Source organism: Lontra canadensis, unplaced genomic scaffold, assembly GCF_010015895.1.
Source record: "Lontra canadensis isolate GAN:19392208 unplaced genomic scaffold, GSC_riverotter_1.0 scaffold168, whole genome shotgun sequence".
Lineage (NCBI taxonomy): Eukaryota > Metazoa > Chordata > Mammalia > Carnivora > Mustelidae > Lontra > Lontra canadensis.
Window position 1 is genome coordinate 1847160 of NW_022631162.1, and position 16381 is coordinate 1863540.

Sequence of the window (16381 nt, forward strand, 5' to 3'; positions counted from 1 at the left end):
GGCTCGGGATGGCTTGAGTGGGAGCTGGCCGGCCGCAGCTTGCCCGGACCCTGGTCCTGAGGACCGGATGGAGCAGCGCACCTGCCGGAAGAGTGAGCACAGAGCGTGGGGTGTCGTGGGGGCTCCCCGGAGGGGCCATCCTGCCTTCGCATGGGAGCAGGCCGGGAAGCCCAGCTCGGACCAGCAGACTGGAGTTGAACTTAGGAGTGCCTTGTACACCAAGCTGAGGGTATTATCTTTTGCAGTGGAAGGTGCGGAAGAATTTTAAAGAAGTAACACAGGGAATTGCAATCTAGAGGGTTCTCTGTGGCTACGGCAGGAAAGCAGCCAGCCGTGGGGCCGGCGGGATGCAGAGAAGGCTGGCGGATCCAAACGGAGGATGTGGCTTGTGTTGAGGCACCTGTTGCCGGCGACGGCCTTGGCCAACCACAGGCACATGGAAGAGGCTGACTTACAAGAATCCACTCCTGAAAGAGCCCAGCCAGGCCAACTTCCACTTTCCTCTGGAGACTTTCATTTTCGGGGCATCCAGTTCTGAGTCAAAGATTCCTCCTTCGGAACATGGGACTTTCCAGAAGGACCACAGCCTCCTTCCGCACACCCACTTGACCCCAGATGTTCTGGATTTGGGTTGTTGAAGGAGTCTGCTGGCCCCTCGGGAGAAGGATGGCCCTGTGGTCCCTGTGGAGCCTGCTTCTCTGGGAAGGTAAGGGGGGCCGGTGTGTGGCCTGTCCTCAGAGAGTTGGGTGCCTCTCCCCAGGGCCCTTTGCCTGCCGTCTGGGCAGGAACCCCAACCCCAGCGAGAGCCCAGGGGCTGGGGAGGGGCAGGGAAGACTGAAGCATGTTCTCGGTGACCTTGGAAGCTGGACCCAGCCAAGCTCTGCAGCTCCTTGGGTGGAAGGCGGTGGTGGCCGTAGCAGCGTCCACGTCCATGGGACATGAGCTGTTCCGTGGCCCCGGGCCGTTCAAAACTGAGGCTGGTGGTCCCAGTGGTTTGGAAAGGCTTGGTTGTGGGAAGGGTGAAGGAATTCTACTACAGTCTGGGAAGAAGGAGGGCAGGGCAGAGCAGGCTCAGAAAAGGATGGGTGCCTTTCCCTCAGCCTGGGGGAAGCCAAGGCTGCCTCCCGCAGGTCTGTGTGAAGGAGTGGGGTGTTGGGGAGGGCGAGAAGGCGATCGAGCCACACAGAGCACATGGACTGGGCAGGTGGGAAGGGTGTGCTGTGGGAAGGGCGACCCCCGCGACCCCCTTCCCGTCTGCTGCCTGACCTCCCCCCCCCCCACCGTTAGCAAGCGGCACACGTGACAGGGACCAGCGCTGCACGGCCCGGGGGCAGGAGTCAAAGGAGCCCAGATTCCCACCAGGGACTCCAAGGGACTTGGAGATGACTTCAGCCAGTGTCCCCCTCCTGGGCCTGTCCAAGCATGTGCGGGAAATCCTCACAAAGGAGAAAGAACCTGTGTGGTGCACAAATCTTTCAAATCCCGGGATGTGGAAGGCAAAAAGTCCCCTTAACGGTAAACCAGATGCATCCCACCGTTTGGCTACACCCTCTTGTTTCGGGGCTGAGACCACAGAAGGGACCAGGGCCATGGGGTGAGGTCACAGAGCAGGTCTGCGGCAGACTTAGGGCAAGACAGACCAAGGAGCCTTGACCAGCATCCAGCTCTGTCCTCTGTGTAGGCCAGGTCTCCCCCCGAAGCAACCGCTGCAGCTGGACCCAGAGGGCAGTGAGACGGGTGGGGGGCTGGCCGAGTGACCCCCAGCACACAGCTCTTCGAGCCCACTCCCAGCACCTGGGCGCGTTCCACACGAGCTGTGTGCTGCTTTCTGCCCCTGCGTCCTCCGTGCCACGCCCGGGGACTCCTCGGGGACTCCTGTCTTTCATCCAGTACAATGTGCTGAGTGTCTCCTCCATGCTCCTGCTGGTGTGGGTGTGGGGGTAGGAAGAAGACAAGAGGAACCCGTGGTCCCGCGTGGCAGCTCCTGCCGCAGCCACAGGCAATCACCGCAGAGGGACCCAGCACCCCCAGCTGCAGGGCCACGCAGAGAAACAGTGCGGACCTCCTGCCCCTGAGAGATGGGGAGGCCAAGGGAGGCGGGGGGGCGGGGCGGTGTTCAACGATGAGCAGCACTGGACAGCGAAGGAGTCAGTCCTCCCTACCGCAAAGGCACCGCCCAGAGCCCTCAAACTCAGCATCTCCCCGGCTTCCAGCCTGCTTCTCCTCCTGCTCCGGACCACGGAGAACAGCGCTCTGTGGGTCCCTGGTGCCCTCCACGGCCTTCGCCGTCACTCCCCAGACCACACCTAGGACCAGACGCCCTGGCTACACAAGTCCTCCCACTCCTCCCCATCTCAGCCGCCCCCATCACTGCGCAGGCGCAGGCGGGGGAACAGGAGAAGACCGGCCTGCTCCAGTGCCCCCACACCCCTGCTGGTGCGGCCCTCTAACCCGCGTCTCGCCCTCTTACTCCCTCACCTTAGACCCTGTGCGAGGCCCCCCAGGGCTCTAGTGCGAAGCTGCAGGAGCTGACTCCCACCCACTCCGCAGGCGTCTTCCTCCCCTGCAGAGAGCTGCTTTCAGTTCCCAGAACCAGGCGCTCCGGATGCCCTCCAGGCCCTTGCAGGCCGGCTTCCCTCCCTGGTCCGCGACACTTCCCCATCCCTGCTCCACACAGCCCTCCTCCACCCGACCTGGCTGATCCCCTCTCCTCCTTCTGGTCTCAGCTTAACCACTTCTCAGAGCCCCCAAGGCCGTCGCCGCACCTGTGCTCTCCCAGGGCATCCCTTCTTCCCCATCGTGGGACCTAACTTAATATGCTTAGAGTCGGGCTTCCTCTGTGAGCGCCCGGAGCACAGACGCAGGCTTCTGTCCCTTGTGCTTTTATTCCCAGCCCCCAGCACAGTGCACCTTGCTCGGGTGGAGGGAGTGTGCTTCGCAGCCGCTTAGCTGGGTGCCTGAGTGTGGCCCGGGAGGGGTGAGGAGCCTTGGCCAGGCAGCGACGGGGCTCCGTTCTTCCAGCATTTCTTCCCACCGCAGCCTCCAGCGCCCAAGTGCACGGCCAGGTTGGGGGCTCCGTGCTGCTGGTGGCAGAGCGCCCTGCCGGCTTCCAAGTCCGAGAGGCCATCTGGAGATCTCTCTGGCCTTCCGAGGAGCTCCTGGCCACATTTTTCCGGGGCACCCCAGAGACTCTGTACCGCTCCCGCTTCCTGGGCAGAGCCCAGCTGCACAGCAACCTCAGCCTGGAGCTCCAGCCGCTGGAGTCTGGAGACAGCGGCAACTTCTCCCTGCTGCTGGTGGACACGGGCGGTCGGTCCCGGACCCAGGTCCTGCAGCTCAAGGTGTACGGTGAGTGCACCCCACACTGGCTCTCCAGCTGCCCACAAAGAAAGTTCTGGAAAGGGGTCCTGCGTCCCGGAAGCTGGGGAGACCTCTGGCCTTGGGCCTTGCAGCTGATTTGGGACACGTCTGAGAAAGCTCCTCAGGGACTCCCAGGTGCCCTCTTGTGTGAGGCAGCCCGGCTTTGCCACCCCACTGTCCTTGCCCGAATCCCAGCGGGGTCCCTTCTAGGCTCCGTGGCCTTGGACACGATGCAAAGCTTCCCGAGCATTCACCTTTCTCATTGATCAAATGGGCGTCGTGAGTGGTAGTACACGTAGCTGCCCACAAAGGCAGGATACACTGCATCTGGGAACACATCCAAGACAGAGGTCTGGCCTACACTCCAGAATGCTACGGTTATAAGATGTGCCATCGTTAGACAAAACACTAACAAGAAAAAACATATTGCCAAACTATGACACAATGTTTTTTTACTAAAAATTAAAACATAATTGAAGCATGGAATGTTTATTTCATATTGCTTTGAAGAGTTCTTTAGACGTAGAGACTTTTAACTATATGACATTCATGGGTCTCAATTATTCATTGTTGCAAAACAAACCACCCCTAAACTTACTGCCTGAAAACAGCTATTTTAATTTCTCACCACCTGCAGCGTGGCGGGGCTCAGTGGGGGTGGTCTTCTGCTCCCCGTGGTTTGCCAGACTCGTCCATGCAGCCAGTCAACACCTCAGCTGGGGTGGCTGGCTTCACCGGCCACTGGGCGAGCTAATTTTTCCAGCAACTTCACCTCCACAATCTCCACCTCCTCCATCATCACCTTCACCTTCACCTTCTTCACCATTACCTCCACCATCATCACCATTATCTCCACCTTCTCCATCACCTCCACCGCCATAACCTCCACCATCACCTCCATCTCCACCACCTCCACTTCCACCACCATCACCTCCTCCACCATCACCTTCACCTCCACCTTCTTCACCATCACCTCCACCATCACCATCAGCTCTACCTTCTCCACCATCACCTCCACCATCAGCTCCACCATCAGCTCTACCTCCATCACCATCACTTCCAACTTCTCCATCACCTCCACCTTCTCCATCACCTCCAACTTCTCCATTATCACCTCCAACACTACCATCACCTCCACCTTCTCCATCACTTCCACCACCTTCACCAACACCTCCACCTTCTCCACGATCACCGCCAACTCCACCGTCACCTCCATCACCACCTTCACCATAACCTTCACTTTCTCCACCTTCACCTCCACCATCACCTCCACCACCATCACGTCTATGTCCACCACCTCCACCATCACCACCTCTATCTCCGCCTCTACTGCCTCCCCTTCCACCATATTTGTTGCTGATCAAGAAAAATAAATGGCCTGTTAGCTCTCATTTATCTGTCTAATGGCTTGGAAAAAGAATGTGAGGTACCCCAAATCACTATTTCAGTAAAACCTCAGAAATTTGGTAGGGCAATGGGGAGAAAAAGGTCCACTGTTAAGAATGAAAAGTAGGGTGACAGCTAGGAAGAGGAAGACAGTGAGGGAGAGAAAGGAAACGGGGAAGGAGAGAGGACCCCAACCACCCCCACCACGAACCCAGGGACAGCTAGCGGGTTGTCTGTGAGCCACTCAGGATGCCAGCTTGCCATTATTCGTGTGTCCTGGATGCACGCAGCCCTGAACCCAGTTGCACGGCTTGGCAGGCGGAGCGCTGGCTGGATTTCAGCAACCCCACCCTCACTGGTTATCCCCTTAGCCCAGGGCCCTTGTGTAGTGAATAACCTCCACAACCATACAGGCAGCCCCGGAGCCTCTTCCTGCTCTGAGTCTCAGCCGCTGCACGTGTGAAATGAGGACATTGAATGGGATAACACGCGCAGCACCCACACCACTAAGCTCTCAAATGCCTTGTTCTCAGCGTCTGAATTACAGATTTTAAGGAAATTGCTGTTTTATTGCTTCCAAATACATAGCATGATTAGAACTAATTGCACGACGCTGCCAGCAGCCGTCCTTGGGAGCTCTGCTTTGACAATAGATAAGAATGATTTGAATTAGCAGATCAGTTGCTAGAAATGTCAATGGGTGTTTCTACTGTGCCTGATAGTGTTTGGAAGCAGCTTGTCCTCCTAAGTAGTGTAAATATCCCCCCCCACATACACACACGGTAATCTTTGTTTATACTATTAGGGTACCCAGCAAATCTTTCCTTTTCTATATCACAAATCCCACCAGCTTGAGCTGGCATTAATGAGGTTTTACTCTGCTTGACTCTGGAATGCTGTCAGAGACAGAGCCCTCCCGTTGTCACCAGAATGCTCTCCCGCTGGCCCCCATTGCCACAGAGACTCGGGATTTACTCATCAACCTATACAGAAAAGGCGAGCCTCTGCCGGGGAGGCTGAGACTCCAATCTGTTCACCGGTCCAGGTGGCTGAGCACCTAGAGAGCTGGGTTATGAACATAACGAAACAGAGCCCCCACCCCCTGGTCTCCCCCGCAGTTTGCACCCTTGTAATTATTTCCTTAATTATTCAGTCACTTGTCAGCACCTGTCTTCTTCACCAAACTGAAAGCTCTAATAATCCAGGAATGTGTTTGTCTTCTTGCCTGATTTAATAGATGCCTATCACCTGTCTGCCTGATATGTCATGAGGAAAGTGCTAAGACAAAGGACAGACAGAGTTTTGGAGTCTTCCAAGCCTGCGGTGTCAGGGAAGGCTTCATGATCAGAAAAGCAAGCTATGTGCTCAAGCTGGGTCTTGAAGGGTTGGTAAGAGTTTCCTAGGAGGAAGAGAAGACAAAGACATATGTGCACAGCTGAGCCAGATGAAAGCGCCCAGGATATGGGAAAGTATGGCGTGCTTGGGAGAACAGGAAATTAATCAGGGTAGGTGAGTAAGACCAGCAGGAGGTTACAGCTACAGAGGTTGACATCAACTATGTCATGAAGGATTTTGAATACCAGACTAAGGAATTCAGCCTCTGTCCTGTGGGCAATGGGAAGCCAGACTATGTTCTGGAGCAAGAGTAAGCTGGTCAGAGGTGACCTCTAACCCTGCATGGATCCCAGGACTGGCACGATATGCCCTTCCCAGCATCACTGTAACCCATGCCCGCTCTACTGTTCTTGTCTAGATGTGGTGCCCAGACCCGTGGTACAAGTATTCATTGCTGTACCAGGAGAGGCTCAGCCACCCAAGACCTGCCAGGTGTTTCTGTCCTGTTGGGCCCCCAACATCAGTGACATAACCTATAGCTGGCGACGGGAAGGGACCATTGACTTTGGTATGGAGCCAAGCGACCTCTTCACGGATGGACAGGTGCTGAGGGTTTCACTGGGACCAGGAGACAAGAGCACGACCTATTCCTGCATTGTGTCTAACCCTGTCAGCTGGGACTTGGCCACTGTCACCCCTTGGGAGAGCTGCCATCATGAGGCAGGTATGCCAAAGGCCTGGGGTCAGTGGTGGAGGGATTGTGAAGAATCAAGCCCCTCTCTGACCCGCCCCCTCCATATCCAGCCCCAGGAAATTCCTCCTACAAAGATGTGCTGCTGGTGGTGGTGCCCATCTCCCTGCTCTTGACCCTGGCTGGTTTCCTCTCTGCCTGGCACTCCTGCTACTCAGGTAGGAGTCCTGCAGGTGCCAGAGGTGTGTGGAGGTGGGGGGTCTGCGGAGGAGGAGAACATGGTTGGACCTCCTCCATTTTAGGCTTCAGATGGTCTGCCCTCCTTACCTCTGCGAACACATTTCCTGACTCATACTCTGGTGTCCAATCAGACTGATCTACATGAAGCCTCATTTGCAGTTCTTCAAATGAACTCTTGTCTTATGTATTTCTTCAGGCTTTTGCACATGCCATTATCTCTGTCTGGAACACCCTTTCCATGGTTTCCCACCCAATCCCCCTCTTCATGTGACTATCTCCTCCACAATCTCCAAGGGACACCAGCTCCAGGAAGCCTTCCTGACCTCCTCCCCTGGTCTGGGCAGAGTGGGTGTTCTTCCTTTAATCTCCATTGCCTACCCTAGTCACAGCGCTCACTGCACTTACTCTTCCACTGAATTCTCCGCCCCTTAAAGGCTGCCTTAACACCCCACCAGGCAACTAGCAATGGTTCCTGGAACAACGCTGGTACAGATAAAGGTTTGCTGAGTGGAAGTCTAGATGAATCCCAACCCACTCTTGCCTACCATTCCTAGGAAATGCCTCTGAAGGAAGAAACTTTCTGGCTAGGGGTTAATGAGGCCTCCTTCTCAAGGAGAAGAGAGCAGGGGAAACTCAGAGGTGTGGCTGGATTCTGAACCGGCCCTCCTGCTTAGCCCTTCCCTCAACCTCAGGATGTGCTGCCCCTGACAGAAACACCCCACAGACCTGGGCTTTGTGGAGATGTCTACCCTAGGCTGTCTGGGATGGCTTCAGGCCAAGCCAAGGATGCTACGAGTCCAGATATCATTGGGTAACTTTCTGATCTCTTTGCCAGGGAAAAAGCAGAAGGACGTCTGTAATGACAGAGTGACTCCAGAGACAGAAAACCCCCTTGTGTAGGGTCTGGATGAAGGAGGACATAAACTGTTGCCTGGACCATCAGGAAGCCCACTGCCCAAGCACATGATGCTCTGGAACACGCTGGTGTCCGGAAACCACCATGGGCCTTGTGCTTCCACTGAGACTTCTGTCCCATCTCCGGGAGCAGCCTAGACAGCTATTGCACTGGGAGCTACCCAACAGAAAACACTAGCACAACCTTCCACATGCCCCCCAACCCCATCCCCGCTTCCACCCCTCTCCTGGCTCTGCTTCGGGCAAGATAACAGACCATCCCCTCAAAGACACTTGAAGTTCTCCAGGATCCACAGCGACGTTGATGGTCCCGGGCATTCACCACCCCCACCACGGTTCATGAAATACTGTTGCAGGCAGAAGTTGTCTCCTCAAAGTCCATTTGTTGAAGTCCTAATCCCCCATCTCTCAGAATAGGACTGTATTTGGAAATCGGACTTCAAAGAGAAGATTAAAATTACATGAGGTCATTGGGATGGGCCCTAATCCCTTATGACTGGTGTCCTTGTAAAACAGGAAGAGACACTAGGGATGCACACACAAAGAAAAGGCCATGGAAGGACACACAGAGAAGGAAGACATCTACAAGCCAAGAAGAGAGGCCTCAGAAGGAACTTAACCTGTTAACACCTTGGTCTTGTGCTTTTAGCATCCAAGACTATGAGAAAATAAATTTTTGTTGTTGAAGCCACTCATTCTGTGACATCTTGTTAGAGCAGCCCAGCGGACCAAAGCAAGTATTAACTAATTGGCACCAAAGGATTGCCTCCAGTCTGGGTCCCAGACGCTGAAAGACACTAGACATCTGAACTAACAGAGAAACTCTGAACCACCCCACTTCCAGCTCTGGGCCCAGCCCAGCCCCTGTAGTTTGAGACCTTGATGTTTCTTGATGTCTGAGACATTATCATAAGAAAAGATCTAGAAATAGGTGAAGGTGAGAGGCAGGGGACAGGGATTCTCTTTCCAGCATGAAGGACTGTCAGGTTGTCTGACATCGTGGCCCCTCAAGGGTAATTCACAGGTAGAGACAATCAAGAGATGGTTGACATAGCCTGGTTGGGGTGGGTGCCATTTTGCAGGTAACACCTTGCAAATGATGTTTTCACCATCTCTGCCGACCACCATGCCTCCTGCAGGATCTGAGGTTCTCTCTGCTCTCTCCAGCACAGTGACCACCAAAGAGGTATTAAATTTTCCGCAGCCAACAGAAAGCTCTTGCACCCCTTCAAGAGAGGGGGCAGTTCAAGAAAAGCAGCTCAGCCTGAGGGCCTCTGCCTGAGGCCAAGAGAGTGAGGAGCCAGAACAGCTGAGCAGAAAACAAGTGCGGAGGGAACAGGGGCGGAGGCCTGGTAGAATCTGCTACACTCATTTTCAGATGCAAGAGCAGAAGATGCCCTCGTGCTCAAGGGGAAGAGACAAAGGCTCCACCACTCAGTGTGAAGACGGCCAAGGTCACTGTCTCAGAACAGCGTGTGGGATGGAAGCTGTGACGTGGCCAACTTTGGAAAACAGCATCTGCCAATAAGTGGTTCTGTCTGGGAAAACTCTGGGACTTCGCCATTGGAAACTTCTACTTGGGGTTCGTGGCTGGCGAGTTCACCGTTACTCCCACCCAGGTGCCACCTGATTCTTTTCTGGGACCTCCCTCAAGGCTTGGTACTAGAGAGGAAGGAGGTCTTGAAGAAACAGAGGCAGGCTATGAGGTATATTCCCGGGACAGTTTCCATCGCTCCGCCCATGAGGTCAGTCCTGTGCAAGGATCCCCCCTCCTTCCCCCAGGAGCTGGGCAGTCACTTCACCTTCGTCAAATGGTCAGACAATCGGCCTCTAGATTCACAACCCCACTCATCCACTCAACTCATTCTGGAATTTCCCTACCTTCTGGCTCTGCTCAGAGGTCCACAACTGGTCTCCAGGCTTCGTCTTTTCCTCCTGCCTTACCTGTGCCCACTCTGTCCCCTCACCTTCCCCCAAGTCCTCCTGTACAATGCACAGGACCTCCCAACCTGGCAACTGGTGTTGCCTCCTCCTGTCACCTGGAGGCTTTCCCTGTGGCCACTGACATCTTATGCAAAGCTGTCCTCAGTCCCTAAAAATGATGTGAAAGAGAAAGCCGGGGATCCAGCAAGGAGCCGTGGTGACTATGTGGGGAATCACACACACGGTAACTCCTTCCTTCCTTCCTTCCCTTCGTCTCCTGGGCCCCACCTCAGATCAGAGCAGTTCTGGATGGAATGGGGCCTACATTTCTCCCTTCACGAGTTCCCTCTTAGTGACCTTATTAAGTGGTTTGACGGGGCAGCACACCCGAGCTTTTTAAACGGATCCGTGCTGCTGGAATACATTGATATTCCCAGCCCTCGTGATTCACTTGTCAAGTACTAGACTAATGAACGCCCTCCGCCAGAAAACTCAGAAGACTTCTGAGAGAGAGTGTGTGTGTGGCAAGCGCTGGGACTGACGGTGTACAGTTCGCACAGAACAAGTATCGATGGGCGGTTCGGCGTGCGCTGGGTCCAGCTTGAGGCCCTGGGGAACCAGAAGTGAGTGAAGCAATGTCCTTCCTTCATGGAGTTTATATGCTGGAAACGCAATAGGCAAGGAAGCATGTGCCAGCTTTGATGGGTTCTCGTAAGGAGAGAAAGCAGGGTAAAAGTCTAGAGAATAATGTGTCGGGGAGAGGGAGCCCGTCTCAGATAGGCGAGTGGAGAGAACCGTGGGGTGTGGGGGGATTAGCCTGGAGACCAGATGTTGAGAAGGCCCCGGAGGGGGAGCGCGGTTAGTGTTTTCAAAAAATAGAGTGGACCTGTACCCCTGCGGCTAATAATACATTATATCTTAATAAAAATTAAAAAAAAAAAATAGAGTGGAGGCCAGGCTGGCTGGGTGAAAACAGAGAGGGCATGGTGGGGGAGAGTGGAATGGGGAGGATCTGAGTGGGGGCCTGGGGCCACCGCACGTGGGACCCTGGGGTCTTCACAGCACACGTCCCTGGGCTTAGCGTAGCCAGGAGCACCCCTGTCTGTTTGGGAGTCAGATTCCTCCCGTGACGACCTTTCCACCATTGTTTCCAGTTGGCTCATGGTCAGACCAGAACCCTGTCCCTCTGTTTTTGCTTTTCTCTGTTTTTGTTAAATTTTCCTTGAACACGAGCCTTTGTACCTATCCTTCTGTGCAAAGCATGAAAGCAAGAGCGGCTAGGGTGTCGGGGTCACGAGACGTGACGTCAGCGAGAATGGAGAGGGGGCATAGCAAAAGGCGAGGGTGAGACAGACGTGTTTGTTTTCATCAGTAGAGACAGGAATACCCAGGGCCTTGTTTAAAAACTTTTTTTTCGTAGGGACACCGGGGTGACTCAGTTGGTGACACGTCTGCCTTCAGCTCAGGTCATGATCTCAGGGTCCTGGGATGGAGCCTCACTTCGGGCTCCCTGCCCGGCGGGGTGTCGACTTCTTCCTCGGCCCCTCCCCCCTGCTTCTGCTCACACAATCTCTCTCAAATAAATAAATAATCTTTTTAAAAATTTTTTTGGCAAACGACATCTCTGGGAAACCTTCCTCCCATCTTTGTTCAGAAGCAGCACCTGTTCGGTTAATCAGCCCTTGGTCAGTAACTGGTCTTCAGGGCGAGCACCGTCTCCTTCCAGGTCTGACGCCGCGGCTCCCCACAGCTTTGCTGCTGCAGCATGAGGGGAGGCCTCCAGAGCCGCGCCGCACCCCCACCCCCAGACCCGGGAAGGTTTCAGCGGGTGCCTCCCCTCGGGCTGTGCCCTGGTCCTCATGGGTCCCGTCTGCCAGGGATGGGGCAGGAGGCCGAGCACTTGGCAAGTGGCAGGGATACGCCCACCGCACCGCAGGCCACTGGGAAGCTCAAGGGTCGAGAAGAGAATGACCCACATGGAGAAAAGTCTAGAGACCTCATCCTGTGAAAAAACGATTAAAGAAACCGGTCGTACGGAGCCTACGACAAAGGACTCGGAAGGTCCCCCGTGGTCTGAAGGGCTCTCGCACAGCCAGGATGTACAACAGAGGCCCCTGGCAGGGGGCCCCGAGAGGCAGACGATGACTCACACGAGTAATAGGATCTTACGGCTGGAAGGGAATCTTGTGGTTTCTCAGTTCAAGTTCTTCATTTCTCAGGCAGGAAGCCGAGACCCAGAGAAACTGTTCCTCCCCAGAATTACGTAACTGGTCGGTGGCAGAAGCGGGGTTAGCTGGAGGTTCATCTCGTCCACCCAGCCCTGCCCCCTGTACCCTGTGCCGCCAGGGAGGACTTCCCACAAGCGGAGGAAGCCCCACGTGCGGCGAGCGGCTTCAGAGAACGTGCTGAAGCTGAAACCATCTCAGAGCCCTTGCAGACGAGAGACTTCCTACCAGGTGGGGAGTTGCATTAGCTCGGGAATGACAAACGTGCAGTACGTGCACACAGACTCCCGCCCTCCGGGACCCTGTCGGGCGTGCGGCAGTCATGATGACACATTCTTCCCACGGAGTCCGCAGGCAGCACGACGCGCAAGTGACTCGGGCCAATTAATTGAGGTTGGGAGTCAAGACGAAGCCTATTAGCCATTCCTGCCCTAGACAACCCTAAGATCCTCCCCACATCACAAACGAATTATAAATGTGGATGGAAAGAATGAGTGGAGTATGGGATAAAGGAGGCCAATGAACGGAGTCGACTCGTGTGTGTGGGAAACACGCCAGCTTCCTGCAAACGAGACTTCTTCCAGCCTCCTTTCCTCGGCCCTGCCCTCGGGGTGCGGCTCGGGGGAGGCGTCAGAGCTGAAAAGAAGGCGAGGTCGGCAGAAAGGAGGAAGGTCGCGGCCAAGGATGCACCGAACATCACGACTTTGGCCAAATAAGTCAGTCTCACACCGTTGGCCGCTGGAACGATCCTGTTCTTCGGGATATCTAAGGATAAAGCGAAAACCCTGGCCTCAGAGTTCTTCAGATGCAAGGAACAGAAACCAGCTCTGGTTTTAACTAAAGCAGGAGAAGGAAATGTTCAGAAAGTTGTAGGTAGCTCAGGGTCCCTGTCAGTTCAGTCTGCTGTAAAAGAGTACCGTCGTCTGGGCAAATTAGACACCACAGACATTTATTGCTCGTGGTTCTGGAGGTTGGGAAGTCTAAGGTCAAGGCGCTGGCTGGCTCGGTGTCTGGTGAGAGCCTGTTTCCTGGTTCATGGACAGACACCCAGCTTCCCACTATGTCCTCATGGGGCAGAAGGGGTGAGGGAGCTCTCTGGGGTCTCTTTTCTAAGGGGACTCCCCCCACTCATGGGGCTCCACCTTGGGACCTCGTCTCCTCCCAAAGTTCCCACCTCCAAATACCATCACTTTGGGAACGAGTTTTCAGCCTATGAACTTGAGGGGGACACAAATATTCAGTGCATAACATTTGAGAACCAAAGAAAACACCAAGGAACCGGGACACAGCCAGGTGGCTTTGGGACAACCTCCTCAGGGCCACCATGGAATAAATCTGTTCTGTTGCTGTTCCCCGATGGCTCCCTGGAGGTTAAAATTCCCAACAAGCAGATCTAGGTTGATCAGCTTAGCTGGGGTCAAGAATCCTCCCTCCAGGGGATGGAGGAGGGTTGCAAAACATCTTGTCAGAAGGGGTATTGGCCTAACAAAATCCGGGATAAAAGTTTGAACTGGCATAGGTAGGGGAGGAAATGTGCGCAGGTGTCCATTCGGTCAGTGTTGTCCACTCACCCGCTGCCCCCCGGCGCCCCAGCACTCACTGGGTTTCCAAGAAGTCTGAATGGTGGAATCCCCACCCCCGTCCCCAAAGAGCTCACAGCCTATGGGGGAAGCAATGTGCCAACAACGGTAATACGGCCTCCAGCCTGTGCTCAAAGTCATCTCCTGGCCTATGAGAACTTTGTCCCCAGGGAGGGCCAGGCAGGTCCCCAAAGGAAGCCGAGAAAGGGACAGAGACTCTGGCTGGGAGCAAAGCTTCACTGGGCAGGGATTGAAGAAGGTAAGGCCGGGGGATTCCTTGGGCAGGTGTCCTAGAGCAGCATCAGGGTGTGGGCTCCCTGTGTTCCCAGGCTGGCAGGTGTCTATCCCTAGGCTCCCCTCCTGGCAGAACACAAAAGGGACGAGGAGATGTAGAGCGCTCACCTAGGACTCACACAAGAGGGAGCTGCACACCAAAGGAAGGCAGGAGTCAGCCGCTAGAGCCCCAGCCAACTTGGGGCAGCTGTTCCTGGAGAGTCCCCTCTTCTGCGGCTTGTGTGTGACAAGGACAGGTAGAGCAGGATGTCTGCCAGTCCCATCCCTGTCCAGTTGTTCCCAGAGGCTGTGAGCACAGAGAGTAACCCCCTTGCACCTAGGCAAGGGGGTCACTGCCCTGGGTGTGCAGTGCAGGGACGCTCCCCCACGGGCATGGAGCCGAGCCCACTCCACCTGGAGCTCTCTCTTGCCTTTCTAGAACATGCTCCAGGAATCCAGAATCCTGGAATTCCCTGGGCAGATGGGAATCTGGGACTTGTACTAGCCCCTTTCCTGCACTCGCCCTCCAAAAGATGGACCAAAGTACCTGTGGGTGCACCCCTACGTCTGAGGGTGGCTAAGGGGGCTCTTGGAGGAGCCTTGGGTCTCAGTGTGCAGCTCAGACATGGAGCTGGTGCTCTCTCCCCGAGCCAGGAGCCCTACCTGGGGCGGGACCAGGACCTGAGCTGCAGGCAGAGGTTCAACTGACCGAGCCACACAGGTGCCCTCATAAGTAAAATCTTTAAAAAATACAAATACACACAACGTTTAATTAAAACTGTGTTAAGCTCCACAGAGAAGAGGAGAAAACGTCAAGCAAGAATGACAAGGGAGAAAGCTGGTGCTGGCACAGGGCGATACACAACTGTCTCCGAGGACCGGCCCACGCAGAGCCCTGCGGGGACAGGAGTCACCGAGCGTCACCGAGCAGAGCGGGAAGGCCTGCTGCGCTGAGGACCAGGGCCCCCTGGAAGGCCCTCTGGAAAGCTCCTGGCTTAGCGGGGTGTCTGCAGCCTCCCCCTCCCCAGCCTCCTCCCCCCCCAGCCTCCTCCCCCTCCCCCGCACCCGCGGCCAGAGGGCAGTGAGGAGGAGCACGCAGGGAGGAGGCAAGGGCAGAGGCGAGCCCGTGCAGGGTCTGGTAGGACACGGTCAGATTTAAAATTTAATTCTAACGTGAAAGGAGGCCACTGAAGAGTTTTAAGAAGGGAAAGGACAGGACCAGACTTGCATGTTTAAAAGCTCCCTCGGGTGGCCTCGTGAAGAATGGCTGCGCGGCCTAGCTGCGGAGAGGGGTCAGGGAAGACTCTCTCCCCTACCCAGGGCCGAGGCGCCCTGAGTCCCACGTGGACCGCCCAGGTGGAGCCCCCGGGGCTGCTCTGGAGAGTTTTCCTGGGCGAGGGGCCCCTGGCACGCTCAGACACCTCCGGGAAGCGACAGTCAGATGCCGCAACCGTCCAGCGTGGGTTAAGCCGCCCTAGCCGGGTCAAGGCGCGGGGAGCAAACACCGACACCGACACCCACACCGAGAGGAGTTGCCTCAGGGTCAGGCTGGCTGGTGAGAGAAGGGCCTGGAGTGCCTTGGCAAATGGGAGGGAGGGTGCAGCCCCCCAGAATGGAGGCCAGCCACTGCCCGCCTGGGGCTCTCAGCCACAAACTGGAGTGGGGAGACACAGGAGTATCTGTGTTACACGGCCACTCCAGGCCGGAAATGTCCCAGATTCTCCTGAGGGGTCAATGAGTGCCTGGGGGAGGGGAGGGAGGGGAGGGGAAGGCAGAGAGTCAGGGGTGCAGGAGTCAGGGCTCTGGGGTACGGGTGTTCTTAGGCAGGCAGAGGAGGGGACTGGCGGTCTGCTGTGGCCCATCCCTTGGAGCCGTGGCCACCTGGCCACTACTGGCCCTAGTGGACATCCTAACCCCTCACACTCAGCCTCCCGTGAGGCTGTCCAACCACGCCGTTTGAAGGACACGCAAACAGCCCATCACCAAGTTGCCTCTTTGCCTGAGGGACCAGCAGAGCCTCAGCCAGGCCATGAGGTTGGCGCCTCCCTCCTGGTCTGCCACCCCACCGAGAAGAGGAAGGCTCCTGTGCTGACCGGGTCAGGAGGCAGGGGAAGGTGGAGAGGAAGCTGCAGTCCCGGAGGGATGAGGCCTCCCTGGACGATTTTCAGCAGAAGAAATGAGGTTCTTCAGCTTGTAGGATGGAGGAGGAAACACCCTCCTCACCCGCACCCCTACCCCTCTCTGACCAGCATCCAAGATGACACACGAACCGTGCCTAGCCTCTCCCCAGCAAGGCCTTATGGTGGAAATGGCTCATCCACCAGCAGCCAGACCCACACCATCCATCCCAGGTAGCCGGCTGTCCCCTGAACCTGAGCCTGTCACGCACTCCTCCCCTTTCTCCAGGGTCTTCCTGCCCCTCCCAGGGAGAATACCGGCCCTTTATCCACCCT

General features: G+C 55.9%; 1 protein-coding gene across 2 annotated transcripts; it reads left to right on the forward strand.

The window, feature by feature from the left end:
- The first annotated feature begins 490 nt into the window (after nt 1-490).
- Nucleotides 491-8664, forward strand: SLAMF8 (SLAM family member 8). Of its 2 annotated transcripts, XM_032845628.1 has the most exons (5): nt 491-706; nt 3040-3348; nt 6500-6805; nt 6886-6990; nt 7848-8664. In XM_032845628.1, exons 1-5 carry the CDS (start codon nt 616-618, stop codon nt 7910-7912), a joined length of 876 nt encoding a protein of 291 aa, XP_032701519.1. In that variant the 5' UTR covers nt 491-615; the 3' UTR covers nt 7913-8664. The 2 variants fall into 2 exon arrangements, with proteins under 2 accessions (XP_032701519.1, XP_032701520.1); XM_032845629.1 differs by lacking the exon at nt 7848-8664 and having other exon boundaries at nt 6500-6801; nt 6886-6969.
- Nucleotides 8665-16381: the final 7717 nt, after the last annotated feature.

Coding starts and splice junctions, on each gene's coding strand:
- SLAMF8 (XM_032845628.1), top strand. CDS start 616: ATGTTCTGGATTTGGGTTGTTGAAGGAGTCTGCTGGCCCCTCGGGAGA. Junction 6,806..6,885: donor GAGCTGCCATCATGAGGCAG/GTATGCCAAAGG, acceptor CTCCATATCCAG/CCCCAGGAAATTCCTCCTAC. Junction 6,991..7,847: donor CTGGCACTCCTGCTACTCAG/GTAGGAGTCCTG, acceptor TCTCTTTGCCAG/GGAAAAAGCAGAAGGACGTC.